General features: G+C 53.5%; 1 protein-coding gene across 1 annotated transcript in view; it reads right to left on the minus strand.

Moving 5' to 3' along the window:
- Positions 1-228: 228 nt before the first annotated feature.
- Positions 229-21,481, minus strand: part of KCNK12 (potassium two pore domain channel subfamily K member 12) — a 52,133-nt gene continuing 30,880 nt past the window's right edge. Inside the window, exon 2 of the mRNA XM_031023065.2 lies at positions 229-5,544. Coding sequence (XP_030878925.2) covers positions 4,643-5,544 — 902 coding nt within the window. The 3' untranslated portion in view covers positions 229-4,642. The remainder of the gene's footprint in view (positions 5,545-21,481) is intronic.

The raw sequence follows: 21,481 nt of genomic DNA on the forward strand, positions 1-21,481 counted from the left end.
GAAACTGGCCCCACCCAATTGGGCCAAGCTGCCCGCGAGGTCCATTGGCACCTCCTGGCTCAGATGGATGTCACCATTGTGTTGCTGAGTAACGTCCCCAGGGAGCTGCTGCTGGGGCCCAATCTGAGGAGCTGAGGTCTCCTGGGGCCCCTGAGAGGAGGTGTGATCAGGGAGGTGGGGAGGCAGGAGGCTCTGACAGACAGACAGCAAACAGCTCAAAGGGGTGGCAGGCTGCATTTTATTCATCGTTAATTTCAACACCCTTCAACTCCTCTCTTGGAGTACTGCTCAGAAAAATAAATGTATTGTTTAAGAAACCCTGCAGACTTGCCCCGCATGCTCTAACCCCCCTCCTGAGAGAACACAGTAGCATAGAAAATGATCTGTAAAGCGAGGGGGAGCTTCCCTAGGGAGGGGGGGCGAGGAGGAAGAGGCTGAAGGAAAGGGGAGAAGGGTCTCGGGCCCGTGAGTACAGAAATCCCATGGCTTCTCAGCGCTTAAGGAGGTGCCTGAAGGTGCCAGAGCTGCTCCTGGGAGGGGGCACGAGTCCGGGCCCCGAGTCCGCGCGGAGGAGCCGGCCCTGGCTCGGGAATGGTCTCCGCAGCCCTTCCCCCACCCCGGGCCGCAGAGCGGGCCGCCTCCGGCCGCCCCGCGAGCAGCTGAGCAGCTCGCAGTACCGCAGCCCTGCAACAGAGAAGCCCCAGCGCCTCTTCTGGACTCAGAAGGGCCCTAAGCAGTCTGTCTGGCTGTGCTTTCCAGACAGTGTGCGGGTGGAATTGTGCTTTTCGTTTGTTAAAAAGGTAAAAAGTTACAGTAAGACGGAACCCGCTGGCCCACAGCTCCTGGGGCCGCCGCCACCTCTGTGGGCTTCCATCTGCCTCGGTTCCCCAGAAGCTTCTCCTTTGGCTGTGAGGCCTCAGCCACCCTCACCCCGGAGCACGCAGGAAGAGGGCGTCTGCTAGGAGGCCTGTCTGAGGGGTGGAGGAGCCTGCGTAAATTTAGCAGCTATCTTCCACGGTTTGGCTTGGGTTTGGACGCCGGCTTCTATGTAAAACACAGATTCAAATTCATGCAAAGTGTACGCGAAACTCCCCCAAGGTGGAGAGGAATTTTCCAGGCCCTAGTAGATCTCCAGGGAGTTAAAAATGGGAAAGCTTTCTTCTCAACGTGATCTAGACTGGGATTTTTCCTTGGGGAAAGGGGCTAGTAGCTCTTGGTAAGGCTGGTGTGTGTGTGTGTGTGTGTGTGTGTGTGTGTGTGTGCGTGCGCACGCGTGTAAGTACACATGATGCTGTGATGTGTGAAGCTCCTGGGCAAATGCCCAGGACTGTCTGGCATTTTCCACAAGCAGAGGGCCTGACACAGCCTGAGCCTTCTGACTTTTTCTCCAGGCCCCGGGGGCTCTGGCTTCGATCAGAGGACAGAGGAGCCTGACCACCTGGCCTCATTAGCAAGCAAGGACATCAGGGGGGGCTTCCCTACCTGTCTGCTCATCCCAGAGAAGTCCCAACTGCTCACTAAGACCCTGGCCTCTGTGTCACCACAGCAGGTGGCAAGGGCTGCTTAGAGCCCCAAAGCCCCAGCCCCAGAGAGGTGAGTATAGGCCTAAGGTGAGACAGCAATCCCAGGAGTTGGGGGGTGGGAGTCATAGACTGCAGGGAGCTACCAGCCGTGGGTCAAACTGGAGATCCCCACATGAAGGGAGAAGCCACAGCATCTAAGAGGATGGAGCCTTTGCTTAACCTGAGGTTCAGAAGAACCTGCACCAAAGAAAGGGTTTCCTATCAACATCATTATTCCCGAAATGATGGTAGGATCCCAGTCCTGGTATTCAACGCTCAGCAGGATGCCAAATAAGCTTGAGGCAGGGGTCTAGGCTCCAGCAATCCCCCTAACTTTGGGAGCCCGGCTTTTCCCCCCCAAGAAGCAGCCACTGACACTTGGGACACTGAGCTCTTCGGCCTGAGGTGAAGGACAACCAGGGAATGAATTTGGGTGGGGGGACTAGGGGAACATGGGCAAAAATACAAGCACGCCATGGGATCCTGAGCTACTTTTGTACGTTGGAGGGCTGGTGTTTCTCTGGGAGGTTGATGAGAGGGAAGGGTCCCTTCCCTGTCCCCATTAAGCCAGGCTTATGGCTCCTTCAGAAGCTTGCTCAAGCTGCTCACAATTGTCTCCTTCCAAAGGCAAAGCATAGAAGTGAAAACAGCTAAGGCTGCAGCATGAGCAATTTAAGATAGACTTTAAGAAGCACTGCTGACAGAGAAGACTGCCAAGGAAGGTTGTGAGGTTTTCTTCTCTGTAGGTGGGTCCTGCTCCCTCCCGTGGAGACACGGTTCTGTGCAGTCTTGTGCGCTGGTCAGTGGGATCCCCTGGACACCTCTTGGCCTGTCTAGCTCAGAGAACCTCGTTAGCTAGGTCTTAAGCTTCCTGTGCTGTTGCTGGGGCTCCCTTCACTGGGTTGACTGCTGTTTTGCCTGCTGTCAAGTCCTCTTGGTCTAGATGCCTCCATCATGGGGAAATCTCACCCCCTCTGTATGCTTCAGATCCCCAAGTTATTGCTCGTTGCCTGGGTGACACCTCTAACTGGATTCCTTTTCATCTTCCCTTCTCCTAGAGGGATGGGCGTGGCACTTAATTTCTAGGCCCTCCGAGAGAGCCTTGGCCCAGAGTGCGTGTGCGTCTCTCGGTGTGCTGTCACTGCAGTGTGAACGAAGCCATGGCTTGGGCAGGGCAGGCGTGCCACCAGCTGGCCTGAGCGCCGGTCCCGGTGACGCCTGAAGCGTGGCTCTCTGGAAGCCTACCCTTCAGGATTTAGCAAGACTGACCTCTCTCCTGGCCGCTCTGCCTCACTGGCCTCACCCGCAGATTAGGGCCTGTGTTGAAATCCCAATCCCAATCCCAATGAGCAATTACCTAGAGTAGCTAGAGAGTCATTCAGATCCCAACACATTTTCCCCTTCTGGTCATGAACTGGAGGGGGAGAGGGGAAGTTGGCATTCAAGCAGGACTCCTAATGCTGTGTGCATGTGTGTGCATGTGGGTGTGTGTGCATGTGTGTGTGTGTTCCAGGCACATATGCTTCCTTCGCTGCCGGGGAGGGAGATTTCACGGCTTCCCATGCCTCGCAGGCATGCGGTGTGAGGCGTCCTGCTGCTTTTCTAAGACTTCCTGGCAGAAGCTGTAGATACTGGTGGGTCACACCGTGTCTGACTAGACTCTGGCATTTGTCCTTGGGATCATCTTTTTAGATGAGGAAAATGGGCCGAAAGAGCATTGTTCCTTTACAGTTCAAGAACCCCATCCTTTCAATGAAGAAAGCATCTGACCTTCCTCCAAGTCAGGGACCCCTCTGCAGCAGAGGGCGGAGAACCGGTCCCTCAGCTTGAGGATCGTCCAGCGCAAAACTAATTCCAAAACCGCTTCCATCCACCCATTCCATCAGCTCCCCGCCCCCCACCTTCCTCCAACACAGACTATGAGTGGAGAAAACAAATTCACTTGACTATCAGTGGAGGCCAAACAGGGTTTAGAATGGGATCTGTCCCCAAAACATTATGGTCTCTGGAGCTAACTTCTCGGACATTTGCAGGATGGCTGCTGTGGGTTCCTGGTGCTGGGGAGCCCTGACTCAGAGGAGGAGAAGGGGGTTCCGGAGGCTGCACTCTGCACCCTTGGGGGGAAAACGAGCTGCTCAACGGCAGTTAAGAAACGAAATCCACACCAACAAAGCAAGATCTTGTCGGAGAAGACCCAGACATTCAAAATTAGTAATGAAAAGCATTCCCAAGGATAACGCTGGTGAAAGGAAGGAGGGTTGGGGGATTCTGAGATGGGCCCCCAGCCTCAGAGATCAGCTGGCTGAAGCAAAGCAGGGCTCCTGCAGCCTGCGTGCTCCCCTCCCTGCCGGCCACCCTGGGTTTCCGGCATTAAAAGTAGCTGCCCTGTGTGCTGTGCTAAATGCACCAACCCCAGGCTGAGAAAGGCCAGCTGAGCCCCTTACCATCCCAATTTCCAAATCTCGGGGAAATGCCACAGTCCGCAAGTTGGTGCTGTGTTTCATCTCATTGCATAATACTACACCATTCTCCGTGTGTAGCGGCTGTTCTATTTATATACATCGGTAGGCAACATATGGCTCTCCCCACCCCCACCTGTCAAAACTGTGACTACATCACTTCTGACGACCAGAAGGAAGCTGCTAGGCTGGGCCAGGATTCTAAATGCTGCGGAGGTAATTCAGAGCCATGAGAAGTTGCACCATATGCTTTGGGGTTGCCGGCTGCTTATGTGCATGGGGACGGGGTTTAGCCAGTCTGCAAAACCCAGGGATGGCCCTCTCCTCGCTGCGATATGCACCGGGTGAGGGTCTGGGGTGCCACTTTCTCTCCCTGGAGGAGAATCTGCCGGGGGCCACGGTTCTTCAAGAGGGGACCCACAAGGAAAACAGGCTCCCCCAAAACCTGCCCTGGATAACATCAGGCCTGGCCAAGTAGTATTTCTTTAAAAAAAAAAATTTTTTTTTTGGTTTGATTTTATTGGGTAAAGATTAAGAAAGCGCCAGCGTCTGAGAGAAGGAAAGCAAACCACGGCCGGCGGCACGCCAGCCTGCCGAGGGTCCGTGGCGCGGCCCGGCGGTCTACCTGGAGGCGCTGGTCTCCGCCAGCCGGTTGTTCATGATGCCCAGCGCGCCCACGCCGCCCGAGAAGCCGTTCTGGCGCGTGTTGACGCACACGCTGCGCGGGTAGCCGTTGGCCGTCTCGGACAGCTGTTTCTGCAGCAGCGCCAGCGACACCTTGTTAGAGGCCGTGAGGTCGCGCATGGAGATGAGCTCGCCCGACAGGCGGCGGCCCTCGGCGTCGCTGTCGCGGGCCGCGGGGTCGGCGCCGAGCGCGGCCAGGCGGCGGCGCAGCCGGGAGCCCGGCGTGATGGCGTTGCGCCGGGAGAGGGGCGCGCCGGGCGCCGGGCAGCAGCGCGCGCAGCAGCGGCAGCTCAGCTTGCGCAGCATCCAGTTGAGCACCTGCTTGATGAGGATGGAGATGACGTTGAAGAGCGAGTAGATGCAGCACACGCCGAGCAGGATGAAGAGGAAGTTGCCCAGGCGGTAGAGCCCCTGGTTCCGGTAGGCGGCGTGCTGGCTGCTCACCAGGTCCCCGAAGCCGATGGTGCTGAAGGTGACGAAGCAGAAGTAGAGCGAGTCCACGTAGTCCCAGCCCTCCACGCTGGTGTACATGGCCGAGGCGCAGCACGACAGCAGCACGGCGAACAGGCCCAGGATCAGCAGCACGTGGTACACCGAGGGCTTCCAGCCCGCCAGGCAGTCGGCCTCCGAGAGCGCCGAGCCGCGGCGGAAGGTGGCGGGCAGCAGGCCGCTGCGGCGCAACTGGCGCTCCCGGCAGGCGCGCATGATGAAGGCCAGCAGCGAGATGATGCGCTCCAGGAAGAGGTTGAAGAACAGGATGGTCCCGGCGCAGCCGAACAGCCCGTAGGCGATGAGGAAGGCCTTCCCGCCCACCGTGGCGGGGGTGGTCATGCCGAAACCTGCGGAGACAGGGCAGGGGTCAGCGAGGCCCTGGCTGGGCGGGTGGCGCCTGCTGGGCGGCAAGCCGGGCGGGCCTACGCAGGTGCTGCGGTGGCTTCCACCCTGAGTGGCTTCACTCAGAGGAGGGGAAACGGTGCTTGGACATTTCTCTCTCCCTTGGCACTAGGCATGATTCCAGATCGGGGCAACGCCTAAACTGCTGGAGGAGACACAGCCCCTGGTCTTGGGGATCTGTAGATTGAAATGGGCGGGGCAGGATAGTCACTAGGAAGGACCCCTAAAGATGCAGGAAATGAAACCACTGAGATACCTACAAAGCTACAAAGAGATGTTTTGTTTTGTTTTTAAAGGTAACCAATGGCACACATGGGCCTACTTAGGACCGAATTCCATAAAGGCTTCACTTTAACGGGGATTATTAGGGACCAGGTAGAGTGTGTTCAGTCCAGGCAGCTATGTGCGATGCTCTCTGAAAGAGGGTTTATGAAACTGACAAAAAGATTGTTTGAGAATGAGTCCACATACTTCAGAGAGTGAGCTGGCTCTGTCGTTGAGTGTCCGACTTGGGGCTCGATCCCAGGACCCTGGGATCATGACCTGAGCTGGAGACAGCCGTTTAACAGACTGAGCCACCCAGGCGCCCCTATCAACCCACTTCCGTAGAAGGCTTGATTTCCCACCGGCGCGCGCCGGCCCCTGCCATCCAGGGCAGCGCAGCTCTGCCCCTCCCACTGAGCTCTCAGCCCACTGCCGCTGTGGTCTCCTCGTAGGACCCATGGTTGCCTCACTCTGGTTATAGAGGGCGTTTAGTCTCTTGGCACAAAGAGTCACTGCTGCTTGGAGCCTGAGCTGGAAATGGATCATCTGTCTGAGCAGTCCCGTGGCACCTTTCAGCCCCTATGCAGCAAAAGTTCAGGGGCATCCTGTGACGTTTATGGCCCAGGTCAGGAGGGCTGCCTGTGTGCTGCTAATACTAGTGCGAGAGCCAGGCCTGGGAACTCGGTGGAGAAGAGTTCTGTCTCCTTTGGCTTACTATTTCCTTAAAAGAGCCAGAGAAAAAATTGTTTTCAGTAATTCCTTAAGCCGATACACTAATCATCCTCTAGGTTCCCTGGAGGAAATCTCAATTGCCTAACCACGGCCTTCATCTTATGCTTAAGGACTTAAGTTAGGAGAAAAGCTTATGACGATACCCAAGTTGAAGAAGATGAATTATATCCCTAGATTCAGATTTTGGCCACAAGAGAGGAAAAACAAAAACACCAAAACCATACTAGCAGCGTAACCAATTTAATAGAGGGATTTTTCCACACTTTAAAGCCAAACCCAAGGGGTGCCTGGGTGGCTCAGTCGGTTAAGCATCTATCTGCCTTAGGATTGAGCCCTGCGTTGGGCTCCCTGCTCAGTGGGGAGGCTGCTTCTCCCCTCGCCCTTTGCCCCTCCCCCGCTCGTGCTCATGCTCGGGCTCTCTCCCTCTTCCTCTCCCTCTCTCAAATAAATAAATAAAAATTTTTAAAAAATCTTAGGAAAAAAAAGCCAAACCCAAGTTCTTGAATTCACAAAGAAATCAGCTCTGAATCCATATGGTTATATGTGGAGTGAAAGTGTTTGTTATTTATGTGTCTGTGAGCACATTTATATGAAGTCCTAGATCGATGACCCAAATATCCAGCACCATACCCAAGTCACGGTCTATTCATACAAGGAAATAGACAACAACGAGAACGCATCAACCACAGCTACATATTCATAATATGAATGAACCTCACAGAAAGAATGTTAAACGAAGAAGCTGAACACCTTCTGTATTATTCCATTTATAAAAAACTCAAAACCGGGCGCCTGGGTGGCTCACTCAGTTTAGTGTCTGCCTTTGGCTCAGGTCATGATCCCAGGGTCTTGGGATGGAGTCCCACATTGGGTTCCCAGCTCAGCAGGGAGTCTGCTTCTCCCTCTGCCCCTCCTCCCTCGTGCTACTCGCTCTCAAAAAAAATCTTTTTTTTTAAAAGATTTTATTTATTTATTTGACAGAGAGAGACACAGCTAGAGAGGGAACACTAACAGGGGAAGTGGGAGAGGGAGAAGCAGGCTTCCTGCTGAGCAGGGAGCCCGATGTGGGACTCGATCCCAGGACCCCGGGATCATGACCTGAGCCTAAGGCAGATGCTTAACGACTGAGCCACCCAGGTGCCCCTCAAAAATAAATCTTAAAAAAAATGCAAAACTAAACTATAGTAATTTTTTTAGGGATGCATTCTTGGTTGGTAAAATTATAAGAAAAATCAAGGAAGTGGTTTTTTTTTTTTTAGTTTTTATTTATCTGAGTAATCTCTACACCCAACACAAGGCTCGAACTCATGACCCCAAGATCAAGTGTTGGATGCTCTCCCAACTGAGCCAGCCGGGTGCCCCTGCTCCTTTTTTTAAGTTTTTATTTAAGGGAAGTAATTCCAATAAAAGTCGGAATTGGAGTTTCCTCTGGGCATGGCAGGGGGTTAAACGGGAGGGGATACAGGGACCTCTGGGGTGCTGGAAATATTTTGTTAATCTGGATAGTGGTTACATGGGTGTTGTATAATTATCTGTGTGTTTCGTAAGGGTTTTTTTTTTTTTTTTTGTACTCTCATAAGAAAAACTGTAAAAAAAAACTAGACTCTTAATGGTAAGGGACCTTAATTCTAATCCACCTCTCACTGTATAGGTGAGGGAGCAGGGGCAGAGGGGACATGACGTATAGCTTTTTGGGGATAGATACCATACATGTGTCCTGGCTTCTAGCCTGGTGCCTAGACCATTCTACCGGACACTGCCTCTACACACTGAGGAAAAACAGCACCTCTAATAGGGGATCCCTTTGTTAGATTCTGGAAGAAATGGAAAGTCCTGAGCCTGGAAAATTAATACTTGCCTGAGAGAATATTGAATGGGATTTTCCCAATCTTGAGGTTTTTTAGCTGAAGTTTCAAAGCTAAGAGTGACATGTGGTATGTTATACCCTATTTGAAAGAGAAGTTCTAGATACATCCATGCTGGATTAGCAGAAGACCAAAACGGGTCTGGTTATTTAGCACACCCCACCCCACACCTCCAGGCTATATGGAAAGGCTAGAAGTTATCCGGGGGTAATGGGAGATGGTCATGACGCAGCAGAGCTTCTGTAGTAGAAGGTGCTGTGCCCTCCCGCACCCACCCCCAGGGCAAGGGATGGGGGTGCGGTCAAGAGCACCTCAGGCTGCAGCAGAGAGCGGGCAGCTCACCTCCGGAGGCTAGCCGAGCCAGGGACACAGGCAGGCCCAGCCAGGGTCACTGGCTGCAGTATAGTGACGGTTTGGGGAGAGCCGGAGGCATTTCCTAGAGTCTGAAACTGTGCTGGAGAGTTCTCTGGATGGGAGGCTGGCTGGAGCAGGCCACGCAGGCAGGGGTGGGAAGGGGGAGCAGTCCGCACTGCCAACGATGCTTGTTGCGTCCAGGGTGTGTGAGAGTGACACGGTGGAGCGGAAGGCAGCCAGATCTGAAGAGACTCTTGCTGCCGGACGGAGGGGCCCCTAGCAGTAAGAGGCTAAGGGGCAGGGTGCTGGGGCAGCGCTCCAGGTCCTCACAGGCAGTAGGATGGAGAGGGCATGCCCACTGAGGGAAGAGCGCAGGGCAGTGGTCTCCAAACACCCAGAGAGGGGCCCCATGAAAGGGCCCATCTGTCCCAACAGTGGCCATGGCAGCACCACCAGCAATAGCTAAAGAAAGGTTATAGTGGGCCCAGCGATGTCAGACCAAGAGCGAACAGATTGGCCCTCCCGCACTGCAGGCCCCTGAGCTGAGGGCCAGGCCTGAGCGGGCGGGAGAGGTGGAGCTTTGATTAGAAGTGAACTTGGGGGCGCCTGGGTGGCTCAGTGGTTGAGCGTCTGCCTTCGGCTCAGGTCATGATCCCATGGTCCTGGGATCGAGCCCCGCATCGGGCTCCCTCCTCGGGGGGAAGCCTGCTTCTCCCTCTCCCACTCCCGCTGCTTGTGTTCCTGCTCTCGCTATCTCTGTCTCTGTCAAATAAATAAATAAAATCTTTAAAAAAAAAAAGAAGTGAACTTGAAGACTGGATTTAGATTGGACTGAGCTCAGACTGGATATCTGAGACTGAGTTTCAATTTTAAAGCGGCTGGTACTTAAAAAAAAAAAAAGACTAGTTGGAAAACTCCAGCATTTGCCCAAGATGTGAAGGGATCCAAAGGGAAGTTCTTTAAGACAGCAGATGAAGAAGAGGCCATTTCCCGGGTCAGCCCATTGAATAAACTGGTTCCACCTGGATTTGCTCCCTGCAGGGAAGGCCACCCCCCGAACCCCCTCCAGCGCCAGCCCTGCAGGCCTCCTAGCTTCATCTCTGCAACAGCAGTGAGGGAGGCACACCCCACTCCACAGACAGGAAACCGTGGACCAGGGGGTTAAGTCGTTGCCAAGGCCCCACAGCGTGGAAGGGTAAGCTGAGACGGAAACCCAGGTCTGCCGGGGCCCACCGTCCACGTCCTTCCCACACTGCCTTCCGAGGGCACTGTGGGGCCTCCATTCCTCCTAGAAAACCTAATTTCCATCCTCCAGGGCTGGCAGCCAGGAGAGCGCTTTCACATGGGGAGGCTGACCCTCAGTCACGACTCCTGTCCCCAGCAGTCCTCTTTTCCCTGGTGGCTCTCTTTCCACTAACCATTGCTGGGGGGAGGGGCCACTGCTCCTCCTTAATGTTCCCACCAAGGTGGACTCTTCACCCCTCTTGTGGCGCAGTGAAGACAAGCATGGCTTTATAACCAGACTCAACCCCAGGGTTGGTTAGGGACAGCAGGAGGAATGCAATACCGAGGGGACCTCTACTTTTGGCTAAAGGTCGGGCTGACTGCCCACAGGCAGGGGACTCATCTGCCCCTTGGGTCCCTCACAGGACTGCCCCTACCTGACCTACCCCCCTGAGTCAAAGGCCATGCCCTCCATCAGGAGCATCCTCACATTCCTCCAAACTCCCGCATGTCTGGCTTTCTGGCCCCTCTCTGGAGCTGGATATCTTTTTTTTTTTAACAAAGATTTTATTTATTTGACAGAGAGAGCACGCACAAGCAGGGGGGAGGGGCAGAGGAAGAAGGAGAAGCAGACTCCCTGCTGAGCAGGTAGCCCAATGCAAGGCTCCATCCCAGGACCCCGAGATCATGACCTGAGCAGAAGGCAGACACTTAACCGACTGATCCACCCAGGTGCCCCTCTCTCTCTCTCTTTTTTTTTTAAGATTATTTATTTGACAGAGAGAAAAAACATGAGCAGGGGGAGGGGCAGATACAGAGGGAGAAGCAGACTCCCTGCTGACCAGGGAGCCCAACATGCGGCCCGATCCCAGGACCCTGGGACCATGACTTGAGCCCAAGGCAGACAGTTAACCCAACTGAGCCACCCAGGCGCCCCTAGAGCTGGGTTTCTTGTTGAGGATGTCTCTTCCCTTGACGATGGGACTGAGAATGAGATGACTTTCCTCACCAACCTTCCCTGAGGGGGTGTGGCCTTATCCTAGGGCCCTATAAGGCACAGCACTAGATATGCTACTGGGAGACCAACATCCACCCATTCACTCCTTCAGCAAACACAGTTTGGCAGGCTTTGTGCTAGGCTCAGGGATATGGTGGAAAACCACACAGAGGCAGTTCCTGCCCTCATAGAGTAGCTGGGCTGTCTTCTTAGAGGTTTTGTACTGACTTCTATTCCCCTGCTCCCGCAGGCTCACCCCTGGGCCGGGGCACAGCGTTGCCCTGCTGCCCCCACATAGAGGCTGGGCCAGAACTTGTTCTGGGGTCTCCTCATGGCCATGACCACAGGCTCATAATGGTGCCAAATGCTTGATTGTCTGCGGGACCCTCCTCCCAGAAGGAAGGGGACAGACAGGTTAGGAGTCTCTCTGGCAGCACAGACGGTACCCCAATCAAGTGTCCCTCTCACCAGCCCTATTCCTGAGGTCTGGCTCTGTGTCCACTGTACCTCCTTTTGCTTTCCTACAGACGACACTGTCTGCTCAGCTCAGGAGATAGGGTGGAGGTGGCATTTTACCCTCCTTCCCCCATTCACACCCATAGACTCAGAGCTCTGGGGGGTGGGAGGGCGCTGAGGCCTTGGGGTCAGGCTTCTTGCTGAGGGCTGGGGGGGCGGGCAGGGGGGCTGTCTCTGCCTGACTCTGCTGTCTAGCCAGGTGCTTCCCAGAGGGGAGGAGCCGTCTCCCCCAAGCCCTGGCAATCTGTGGGGAGCCAGGCTGGCCCTGGAGAGGGGCCTTGAAGCCTCAGCCAGAGAAAAGGCAAACCCAGCCATCCTGAGAGTCCCTTCCTTCCCCCACTCACACCCTGCAGAGGCGTAATCTGTCCCTGGGTTCGCACCAAGCCTGCTGTTTTGTTTATGCCACAATTGATCTGCAATCCCAGTTTGCAAAGAGCAGACACTTGGGGGCTTTATTATGCCACTTTGACAAAAGCTGTGAAGCTCGTTCCCACAGCCTGTCTGGTGCCGCCTTCGCAAGTGGGGCCCTGGTGACAGGGCCTCTGGAGTTCAGCTCAAAGAGGCTGGAATGGAGATGGGGAGACCAGTACTGATCTGTACCGGGTGCTCCTGGCGGGCAGCCTCTGGGCTGGACACTGGACACATATCCTCTCATCCAACCCCTCCAACCACCCTGTGAGGGAGGCATCATCAGCCCCAACAAGGACATGGGCTAAGGGAGCTGAAGGTGGTCGGCTGAGTTCCAGTTTGTAAGTGACTGAGCTGACCCTGAAGCCCTTTCCGCTGGGCCAGACAGAGCGGAAGTCTTTGCTCTTCACCTGGGGAACATTTTTCTGCTGGCTCTACAGTGTCAACTTGGAGAAGGGGAGATATAATTTATAGCCCAATCCAGTATACTTTTGAGAGTAAAAGGGGCACTAGTAATAATTACCTCAGGACAGCATGTAGAAACCAGGGCTGATCCAAGCAATTTAACATTTGTTAAAATGCAGATTCTAAAGCAGAGGCCAGTTAGCTCAGTTGGTTAGAGGGTGGTGCTAATAAAAATGCAGATTCCAAGGCAGGTCCCACTCCAGAGGTTTATTTTGTGGGTCATGAAAAGGGTGCAGGAATCTGCATTTTAACAAATGTTCCCTGATGATTCTGATGCAGACGGACTAAAGCCCGGTCTTTAAGAAACAATGTTACAAGATAGCCCTGAATGCCCTGCTGGTCTGAATCTGCCCGGTTTCAAATATTTTGATTTATATAATTTCTTAGTTTCTTTTAAAAAATGGTTTTATTGAGGTATAATTAATATATAAAATTGTAAGATATTTAAAGTGTATATTGTTGATTTAAATTTCAAGTGGCCTTCAACACTTGCGGTGGATATTGTAGCCGTCTCCTTAACCGCACCTCCCACCCCCAACGCCTACATGAGGCAGCAAGGCCACTTGAAGAACTGACCCAAGTCCAGGGGCGGGCTCCACGGTAGTCTAGCCAATGGAGATGACCCGCCCCTTACTGTGATTGGCTCAAGGATGGACAGGCCTAAACCAATCAGTGCAGGGCATTTTTCGATCTCCAGAGCTGGGTGTAGGAACGGGCGTGTGACCCCATTCAGGCGAATCACAGATGAAAGAAGAGTTTCTCCGATGGGTTTTGGGCAGAAAGATTGTCACTCTAGAGTTGCCCTGGATGTGGAGGGAGCGGGAAGGAGCCCCAGGAGTGGCTGGTAGCCATCTGTGGCCGTGAGGTGGAGCCAGCCTTAGATGAAGCCGACAAGGCAGGAAGCCAAGTGGAGGCAGCTGAAAGAAATGAGGCCTTCAGGACCCCAATGAGCGGTCAAATCAAGCTGGCCATGCTGCCCAGCCTACCTCTGGATTTCCAGTTGCTTGAGCCCATAAACCTCTTTTCCTGCTTACACCTTCCATGACACACAAAAAAACACCCTCCAACTAATGTGATGGTGAAGGGCCTGGGCGAGCAGCTCAGGGTCCAGGAAATAGGACCACACCTGAGCTCAAAGGTTTGACCTCTGCTGTGGCCTCTATGGGCCAAGTGTGAAGCAAGTCACTACCACGAACTTCTCTGAGCCTCCATTTCTTCATCTGTAAAATGTAAACCTCCCAATGTGAACGCTCTTTGTAAACTGTAATAGAGTATGCGCAAGTATGCTCCTCAAGATGATAAAACAGACTTAATGGTGGTGGGGAGAATTCCCAAAATTAAAAAGTGGCTGAACGTGAAACAAGTTTATTTATGGCAGGACTTTTCAGAGCACTTACTGTGTTACCGTGATTTATGAATCTGAGGGGGCTGTGCTAACACTATCCAGTGTTCCCCATACTAATCTGACCACAGATTGTATTTAATTGCCTCTGGTGAACTTGAGTGTTTCAAAGAATAACCTTTGGGAAGTGCTGCATTCTACCCTCATGAAGACTTCAGGCTGAGACATTTTAAAAAATGCTTGAGGAGTACCCACATTTTTCAATAGTCACCGTGACAATGCAGTGCCTAGAATAGCCCCTGCTACGCAGAACGTGCTCGAGCTAAGCTTGTCGAGTGAATAAATAGACTCTCCCTCTGCTTGTTCAGAGCAGTGATTCTCAAACTAGATTGCCTAGGACCCACCTGGGGATCTTGTTGGATTCTGGGGCAGGGCTCCTGATTCTGCATTTGTAACCTGGCTTCAGGTGATGCCTCTACAGCTAGTCAGTGACTTTTACCTTAAGTAGCAAGCACAGATGACGTACCGCATGAATTACCTGCGGGGGCCTGTCTCCACAATGAGACTGGAATCCCTCGCAGGTGGGGCCACATCATATCGGCTATTTGGAACTGTGTTTCTCAGGTTTGAATCCTAGCTCCACCACTCCCAGGCTGTGTGTCTTTAAGCAAATTAATTAACTTCTCTTTGCCTCAATGTCCTTATCTGTAAAATGCAGATAACTTAACTACCTCAATAATTTTTTGTATTGAGTTAATATATGCAAAATACTTAATGCCTAGCACATTAGGAAGCCCTTAATAAAGATTTATTATTAATCTTTCTGTGCTCTACAGTGAACCAGGGAATCTTATGTAAAGTAGGCATTGATAGTTATTTGCTGACCGAATGAAAGTAAAAATTTTAAGAACCTCTCAAGCATGAGAGTTAACTATCAGTGGGAAAGCAGAGGGGTGGGGTGGGGTCAACAGGCAAGGATGGGCAAGGCCTCATTAGGGTTGCCAAATAAACTACAGAACTCCCAGTTAAATATCAAATCACTTTTTAGTATAAGTGTGTCCCAAACACTGCATCAGGCACACTTGCGCTAAATGATTCATTATTGGGCACCTGGTTGGCTCAGAGGAGCATGTGACTCTTGATCGTGGGGTTGTGAGTTTGAGCCTCATGTTGGGCACAGAGATTACTAAAAGAAATAATAAAATAAAAAAATGTTCTTATATTTTAAAAAAAGGGGAGGGTTATATATTAGGAGCGCCTAGCTGGCTCAGTCGGTACATCATGCAACTCTTCATCTCGGAGTTGTGAGTTCGAGCCCCATGTTGGGTGTAGCAATTACTTAAAAATAAAGATTTACTTTAAAAAAATTCATTATTTATCTGAAATTCAAATATAACTGGGTGTCCTGTATTTTTATTTGCTCAATCTGGTGACCCTACCCATGGCTGCTTGGCACAGTTCTCTGGGAAGCCTTTCCCAACATCCTCATCTCATTTGATCCTTTCTGACTGGCTGGAGGAAGGATTAACAGCCTCACTTTAATAATCAAGGAACCTGAAGCTCACTGGAGGCTGGCCTTACTCAAGGTCAGGCTAGCAGCCAGGCCCTCCCATGCCCTTCCCTCTCCAAGCAGGGAGCAGGGGGAGATTCCAGGTGGGCTGTGGGGTGAGGGGTCCGACTGCCGTGAGGCTGCTCTGTGGCTACAGCTAAGACACTGACTCTCAGGGAGAAGGAGGGCGGCTCCTCCTTGGAGGAAGGCTGAACCCTTGAGAGGGCATCAGGCTATCGGGCCAAAGAGACTTCCCCGGGACACGAGCCCCAGCCCTGGAACCTTGGGGCTGCCTATTCATCCAGCTCTAATCACTACCCTGAGGCCGGGGGAGGGGGGCAGGGGAACAACTCACCAGCCTGGGTAAGCACCATTTTGGGAGAGCTGGGGCTGGAAAACTCACTAAAGCATTCCGTGAGGAATAAAAACGTGGCAGGGGCTAATAATAGCTGACATGTACTGAGCCCTCACTACTTCTGGGCCCTGGGCCAGGACTTCAGGTATATCCATGCATTTCATCCTCACGACGACTCCGTGAGGCACTGGGTTTCATTCATTCTAAGTCACAGCTTTTTTTCCTTGAATTTTAACATGCCTGAAACCAGGATGCTTCTTACAATGATGACCTGACAGTTTATTTGGCAACATTTAAAATTCTTAATGGCATACAATACTGGTGCATTTATAATCGATGGTGCAGTTATAATCTCAGATGGGATGAACCACAAGTGGGATGTTATTATCATTCCCATTTCTGAGATTAGCAGATGTAGTCTCATTTAATGAAGACTCTGAAGTTAAATAACTTGCCCAGATCACACAAGTGGCAGAGCCAGGATTTGAGAGTGGAGGAAGGAGCTTGCGATGTGCTAAGGGAGAGAGTCAAGTGCAGGGGAGTTCGGAAGAAAGAGAGGTAGGTTGCTTTTGGCTGGAGCAGCAGAGCTTCACTCCCGGCTGCACGAGAGAATCACCGGGGAGACTTAAAGCTGTCCCCAGTGCGCAGGCGCGCCCACACCGCGCAGGTCAGAATCGGGGCTGAGGTCCTCCGGCTGGAGGGTCTGGGAAAGACTGACGGAGGAAGGCATCTTTGTCCAGAAGGGTGGTTGGGGTTTCGAGAGGGAGGAAGTAGAGGCCCGGCCTTGAGAAAAGCATGCGCGCTGGAAGGGTGCCGGGCAAAGGGCCGGGTTGCGGGGGGCTCAGCCTGGCCCCCAGACGGTGTCCGGTAGCACTCGCCTACGGAGTGCGTGACCGTGTGGAAGAAGGAAGAGGACGATGTGGGAGAACTTCCCATCCACCTTGTTCTCAGGCTGAACTTTATGGGAGCGTTGTGGGAGTGAGGCCTCTAGAAGTTTCTCCAGCATCTGAGCCTGACATCTGGCAACATGCCGTACCTTGGACAAATTTACGGGCTCTGGAAACCTCAGGCTGCATGAGACAAAACTGGCGAGTCTCCATTCCCGTTCCTGCAGGCTTGGGAAGGGCAGGTCACCTTTCTTGGAGAGCTGGGAGCAGGGACTGTGGCGTCAGGCTCTTGCCTCACTTGCTAATGGGGCAACATGGACATGTTACCCCTCGTAAAGGGCCTGCTGACTGCCTACCTCGGAAGGTTATTGTGAGCAGTCAGTGGGGAGGTGGTTCCCCCAGCTTCCCACAGTGCCTGGGGCCTGCTGAGTGCTCGCCAAGCAGCAAGCTTGACTGGCAAACAGCACGGGAGAGGCACGGTCCCTCCATCACAGCTCAGGGGCATCAGGTGAAACGTGCGAGCCAAGGGCCAAGCCGTGACTCGAAGTTTCGGCAGCCAGAAAGAGCTCCCCATCTACACACGGCGGACCCGACGCTCCCAATGAGTGCTTGCACCTCACCGGCCTCGGTTTGCTCACGGCTCCAGGTGAGTGGCAGCACGCCCTGCGCGGGGCGGGAGGCCCGGCTAGAGGCCCGCACGCCTTTCCCGTCCCCACTTCCGGCATGGCCACGCGGCGGGAGGCTGGGGACGAGGCTGGCGCGGCCCTGCTGTATTGGTTGGCGCTTGTGGGTTTGTCTAGATGGCAAACTCCATGGCCCGCTTCCCGAGGACGGCAGCCCTTGGTTCCCTTCTCTCCACGGCCGAGCGTGGGGTGGGGCTCACACTGGACGCTCGGTGACTCAGGACAAAGTGGCACCGCTGGTGAAGCATCTGGGGAACGTGGGCACCTCCTCTCCCGCGTGCTTTTGGCTTGTTCTGGGGAAGGCTTTGGGGTGACCTTTGTCTGAGGAGAGCAGGTGGGGGTGGCTGAGAGGGCAGAGGGCTAGGAAAAGAGGACTGGAACCCCCCCCCCCCGCCCCGCTCCCCCAAACTGCAGGCTGATGATGTTTCACATTAGAAAACTTTTGGTAAACTGTGAGCAATGGGCAAGTGACCCCAAGAACTGGTCGTGAACCTTGGCACGGCTTTCCTGGCCCGCCGGGGCTGACTTGAACCTCCTCCTACTCTGTGCTGCTTCTGTGGGATTAAGGTGTTCTCTCCTCACCAAAAATCATTCAGCAAAATGAGTTCTTAAAAGCCAGTTAACTACTCCTGCCTCTGGGTAGCTCCCGCTTAACAACCTCTCCCCGGCAGCAGCTGTCAAAGCCGGGCCCCGCGGGGAGATGAGTCATTTACATGGAGCCTGTCCTCCGTCCTGCCCCCCAGATCTGTCCCTGCCTCTCTGATGACTAATTCTTCTCAGGGATGAGATCACTGCCCCTCCTGCCCCCCCTCCCCAAAGAGCAGAGCCCTAGCCTCAGCCCAGGGCCGGAGGGGGAGGGGCGGGGGAGGAGGCGGACTCCAAGGCTAGGGGAGGCAGAACGGTCCCTGATGGGACACAGGCCTTGCGGGCAGGAGCCTGGAGCCGGCCTGGTGACATGAGGAAAGCTTGAGGCCCGCCCTGGCCTCGCTCCTTGCTCTTGGACCTCTGGGGCCCCACAGGGCTGGGGTGAGGCTGCTCATTCAGGGAGGAGCTTGAGAGCGCGCCTGCTCGGAAGTGTCACTACAGTGTCAACTGAATCTCCTGTCACCTCAAGTCCTGTATCGTAGGGGAGCAGAGGTTTTCAAGCCCATGGCGGTTCCCGTACAGCAGAGTCTTGCTCTCGCACGGACAGTTCACCTCCTCTCAGTCAGTCCCGCTTTCATGCACCCCGTCCTTCATCCCTGCCTATGGAGCTGCAAGCCACATTTGAAGGAGGGCCTCCGTGCCCTGCTGAGGGGAGACACAGGGAAAGAAGTTGGGTGCTGGGAAGCTGGGTTCTGAGCCCTCAGGGACAGGCTTCCTGTGCACAGGGGGGGCACTCTTCAAGGCCCTGGTCTGTATGTGGAGTTGTCCCAGCACTTGGCTCCTCCCCCTACCTCTCCTCACAGAAGGGGGCCTGTGGGCTGCTCCAGGGGAGTGATAAAGACAGGAGGCATGATGCGGACAGCGTCACTGTGGAGAGCTGCAGCTGGGGAAATGCTCTCGACGGTCCCCGCAGAACCCTGTGTCCGCCCGGGGGCCCACTGACAGGCCCCCTGCACTGTAGACCAGACAAGCTAGAGGGGCTGCCACAGCGTCTCAGCACAGGGGTCTCTGTTAGGGCCTGGCTGTGTCGGGAGGCATTGGACTTGTGGCCTCTGGACTGAGGTTAAGGGGTCAGGAGCGCCTCTTCCTCCAAATGGGACAGGGTTGCTCCTGCACGTTCTGCTCTCAGCCACCTGCAGGGAAGGGTGGTTGATCACCAGCTCGCAGGAGGTGAGGGATGGGGGGACTGGGTATGGAGCCCTACCCCATGCCCGGCATTCTGCTCTTGCTTTCCCAGAGGTGCCCCCCAGAGCAACTCTTGGAGCGGGTGCTTCTGGTCCTTATTCAGGTGAGAAAACCAAGGCCCAGAGAAGTCAAGTAATGAACAAAAGAACACCAGCACACAGGTCCCAAACCCCACACCCACGGCTCTTTCCATTCCCCGCCCCCCCTTGAGGCCCGATTCAGCCTTTGGCTCAGAGAATACCCTGTGATCGGGCCCTGAAACACCACACCATGATGGGGGAGCCGTGGCCAAAATGCCTATCCTGGGTCTGTGGCATGAGTGTGCCTCAAATCCTGAGTGACAGGAGATGGAGGCTGAGGCTCAGTGGTGTTAAGGACCTCGTCCAGGGTCACAGACAATGGCAGACAGTGGGATTCCAGCTCAGGTTTGCCCGTCCCCAAATCCCACATTCCTCATCAGCTTGCCTTTAGCCTCCCTACCCCCATTTACAGAGAAGCCTGATGCCTTGGAGCCCTCCTTCTGCAGACTGTCCCAGGTGGACTGTCCTGCTCAAGCCGCAGAGAGCTCCCAACAGGAGGACCCGGAATTTCTCAGACTGGCACTCAAGGCCCTGACCCACTTTTCTCGCATCATCTTCCCTCTTTGAACCGTCTTCCTGAGGCGCTCGGGTCCCCTCACTGTCTTATGCAGACACACATTCGTTCACCAGGAATTCACGGAAAGCCTGCTCTGTGTCAGGCACTGGTGGAGAGGAGGCGAGCAGGATGGGCAAGACTGCAGCCTGCACAGAGCCTAGTGTGGGGCAGATGCACCACAGACCCTCCCCCGCCGTGCCTTTGCATCTGCCGTTCCCCGCCATGCAAGGCCTGCAGTGACTTCTTTCCTTTCTTTATATTTCTCTGAAGCCCATTCATCACCTGGCAGCACGTTTAGCCCTGTGGTGGCCCCTGTGCAGTTGACCATGTTCCAGGGTGTTCGTTACCCCTTTGTGCTGCTCTGTGTCGCCTTGTCAACGAGGATCCAGCCCGTGTCTTATATTTCCTCTCTCCCTCCACGACGTAGGTGCTCAGGGAACAGCTGCTAATTCCCAAAGGAACTGGCACTTTGTCTAGTGGTCACGAACAGGGTCTGTCTCAGAAACATGGTTTGCACCTTAGCTTGAGTGAATTCATCTCACGTGTTTTTGAGATCTGCTCTGTGCCAGGCATGGGGCGCGGGAAGGAACACTGTGATGGACAGTATCTATCGTCCAGGCCCGGCAGCCAAAGGCCACCAGGAACACACCTGCAGACACACAAAATTGAGTTTCCTGACTCATTGCGACAAGGGAGGTGTACACCGTGGGGAGCTGTGGGGCATCTCCACCAGCGGGTATCAGAAAGGACTTCTTTAGGATTTGGGCTTGAGTTAGGTGATTTTGGGGGGTGCTCAAGGAAGCAAGGCTTTGCTCCAGATTGGATGCTGCCAGGGAGCAGGGATAATTCTAGGAGAGGACATTTTAGTAACTGTTACCTAGAAGGTGGGAGTAATGGAGCAAGGCCAGAGCCGAGGTCGGAAAAGCAACTGTAGTCTACTCATCGAGACCAGAGGGGGTGTCTGGTCATGTGGGCGGCTTGGATGATGTTCTTATGTGGTCAGTGTTCAGACATGGTCATGGGTGAGTGGTCTTGTTTTTATCTAACTCTCCTGTGGTCCTCAAGTGGCCTTGTCTGCTGTCGGTGCCCTGTAGGGTTATGTTCCGTGTCCGAACACCCCAGCCTAGATGTGAGCGCCAGCCCCCTCCTGGCTCCCGGGGGCTGCTTCCATCTTTCTCAAGATGGTTCTGCACTCAGCATTCCCTAACAGCATTTTATTGGATACCATTCATTTTTTTTAAAGAAATTCCTTCTAAGTCTTTCAGTTTATTAGGAAAAAAAAAATATATATATATATATATATATATGCATGTGTGTGTGCATGCACATGTATTTAATTCTATAAGTGGAACACACCTCTAAGTTGTAGAAATGGGGGTGATTTTTATTTAATTTTCTCCTGTATGCTTTTATAAATATTTCACATTTCCTCTGGTACAAATGGGATAGTCACTGCTTTTGAAATCGTAACTTTCCCCCCAACAATGATTTTTTTAAAAAATTTATAAATAGGGGCACCTGGCTGGCTCAGTCAGTACTGTGTGACTCTTGATCTTGGGCTCGTGAGTTCGAGCCTCCTGTTGGACACAGAGATTACTAAATAAGTAAAATTAAAATGTATACATAAAAATGAATGAGATAAGGCCCCCATTCTCAAAAGAATGACCCTGATACTCTATGAAAATGGCAGCATGGGAGACATCACAAGAAGCTGGCAAATAAGAGAAGAGGCCTAGGGAGCTTCTCAGAGGAGGTATCACTCCCTTAGCCAAGCA

This window comes from Leptonychotes weddellii, chromosome 10 (assembly GCF_054177405.1).
Source record: "Leptonychotes weddellii isolate Sample4059 chromosome 10, ASM5417740v2, whole genome shotgun sequence".
Classification (NCBI taxonomy): Eukaryota; Metazoa; Chordata; class Mammalia; order Carnivora; family Phocidae; genus Leptonychotes; species Leptonychotes weddellii.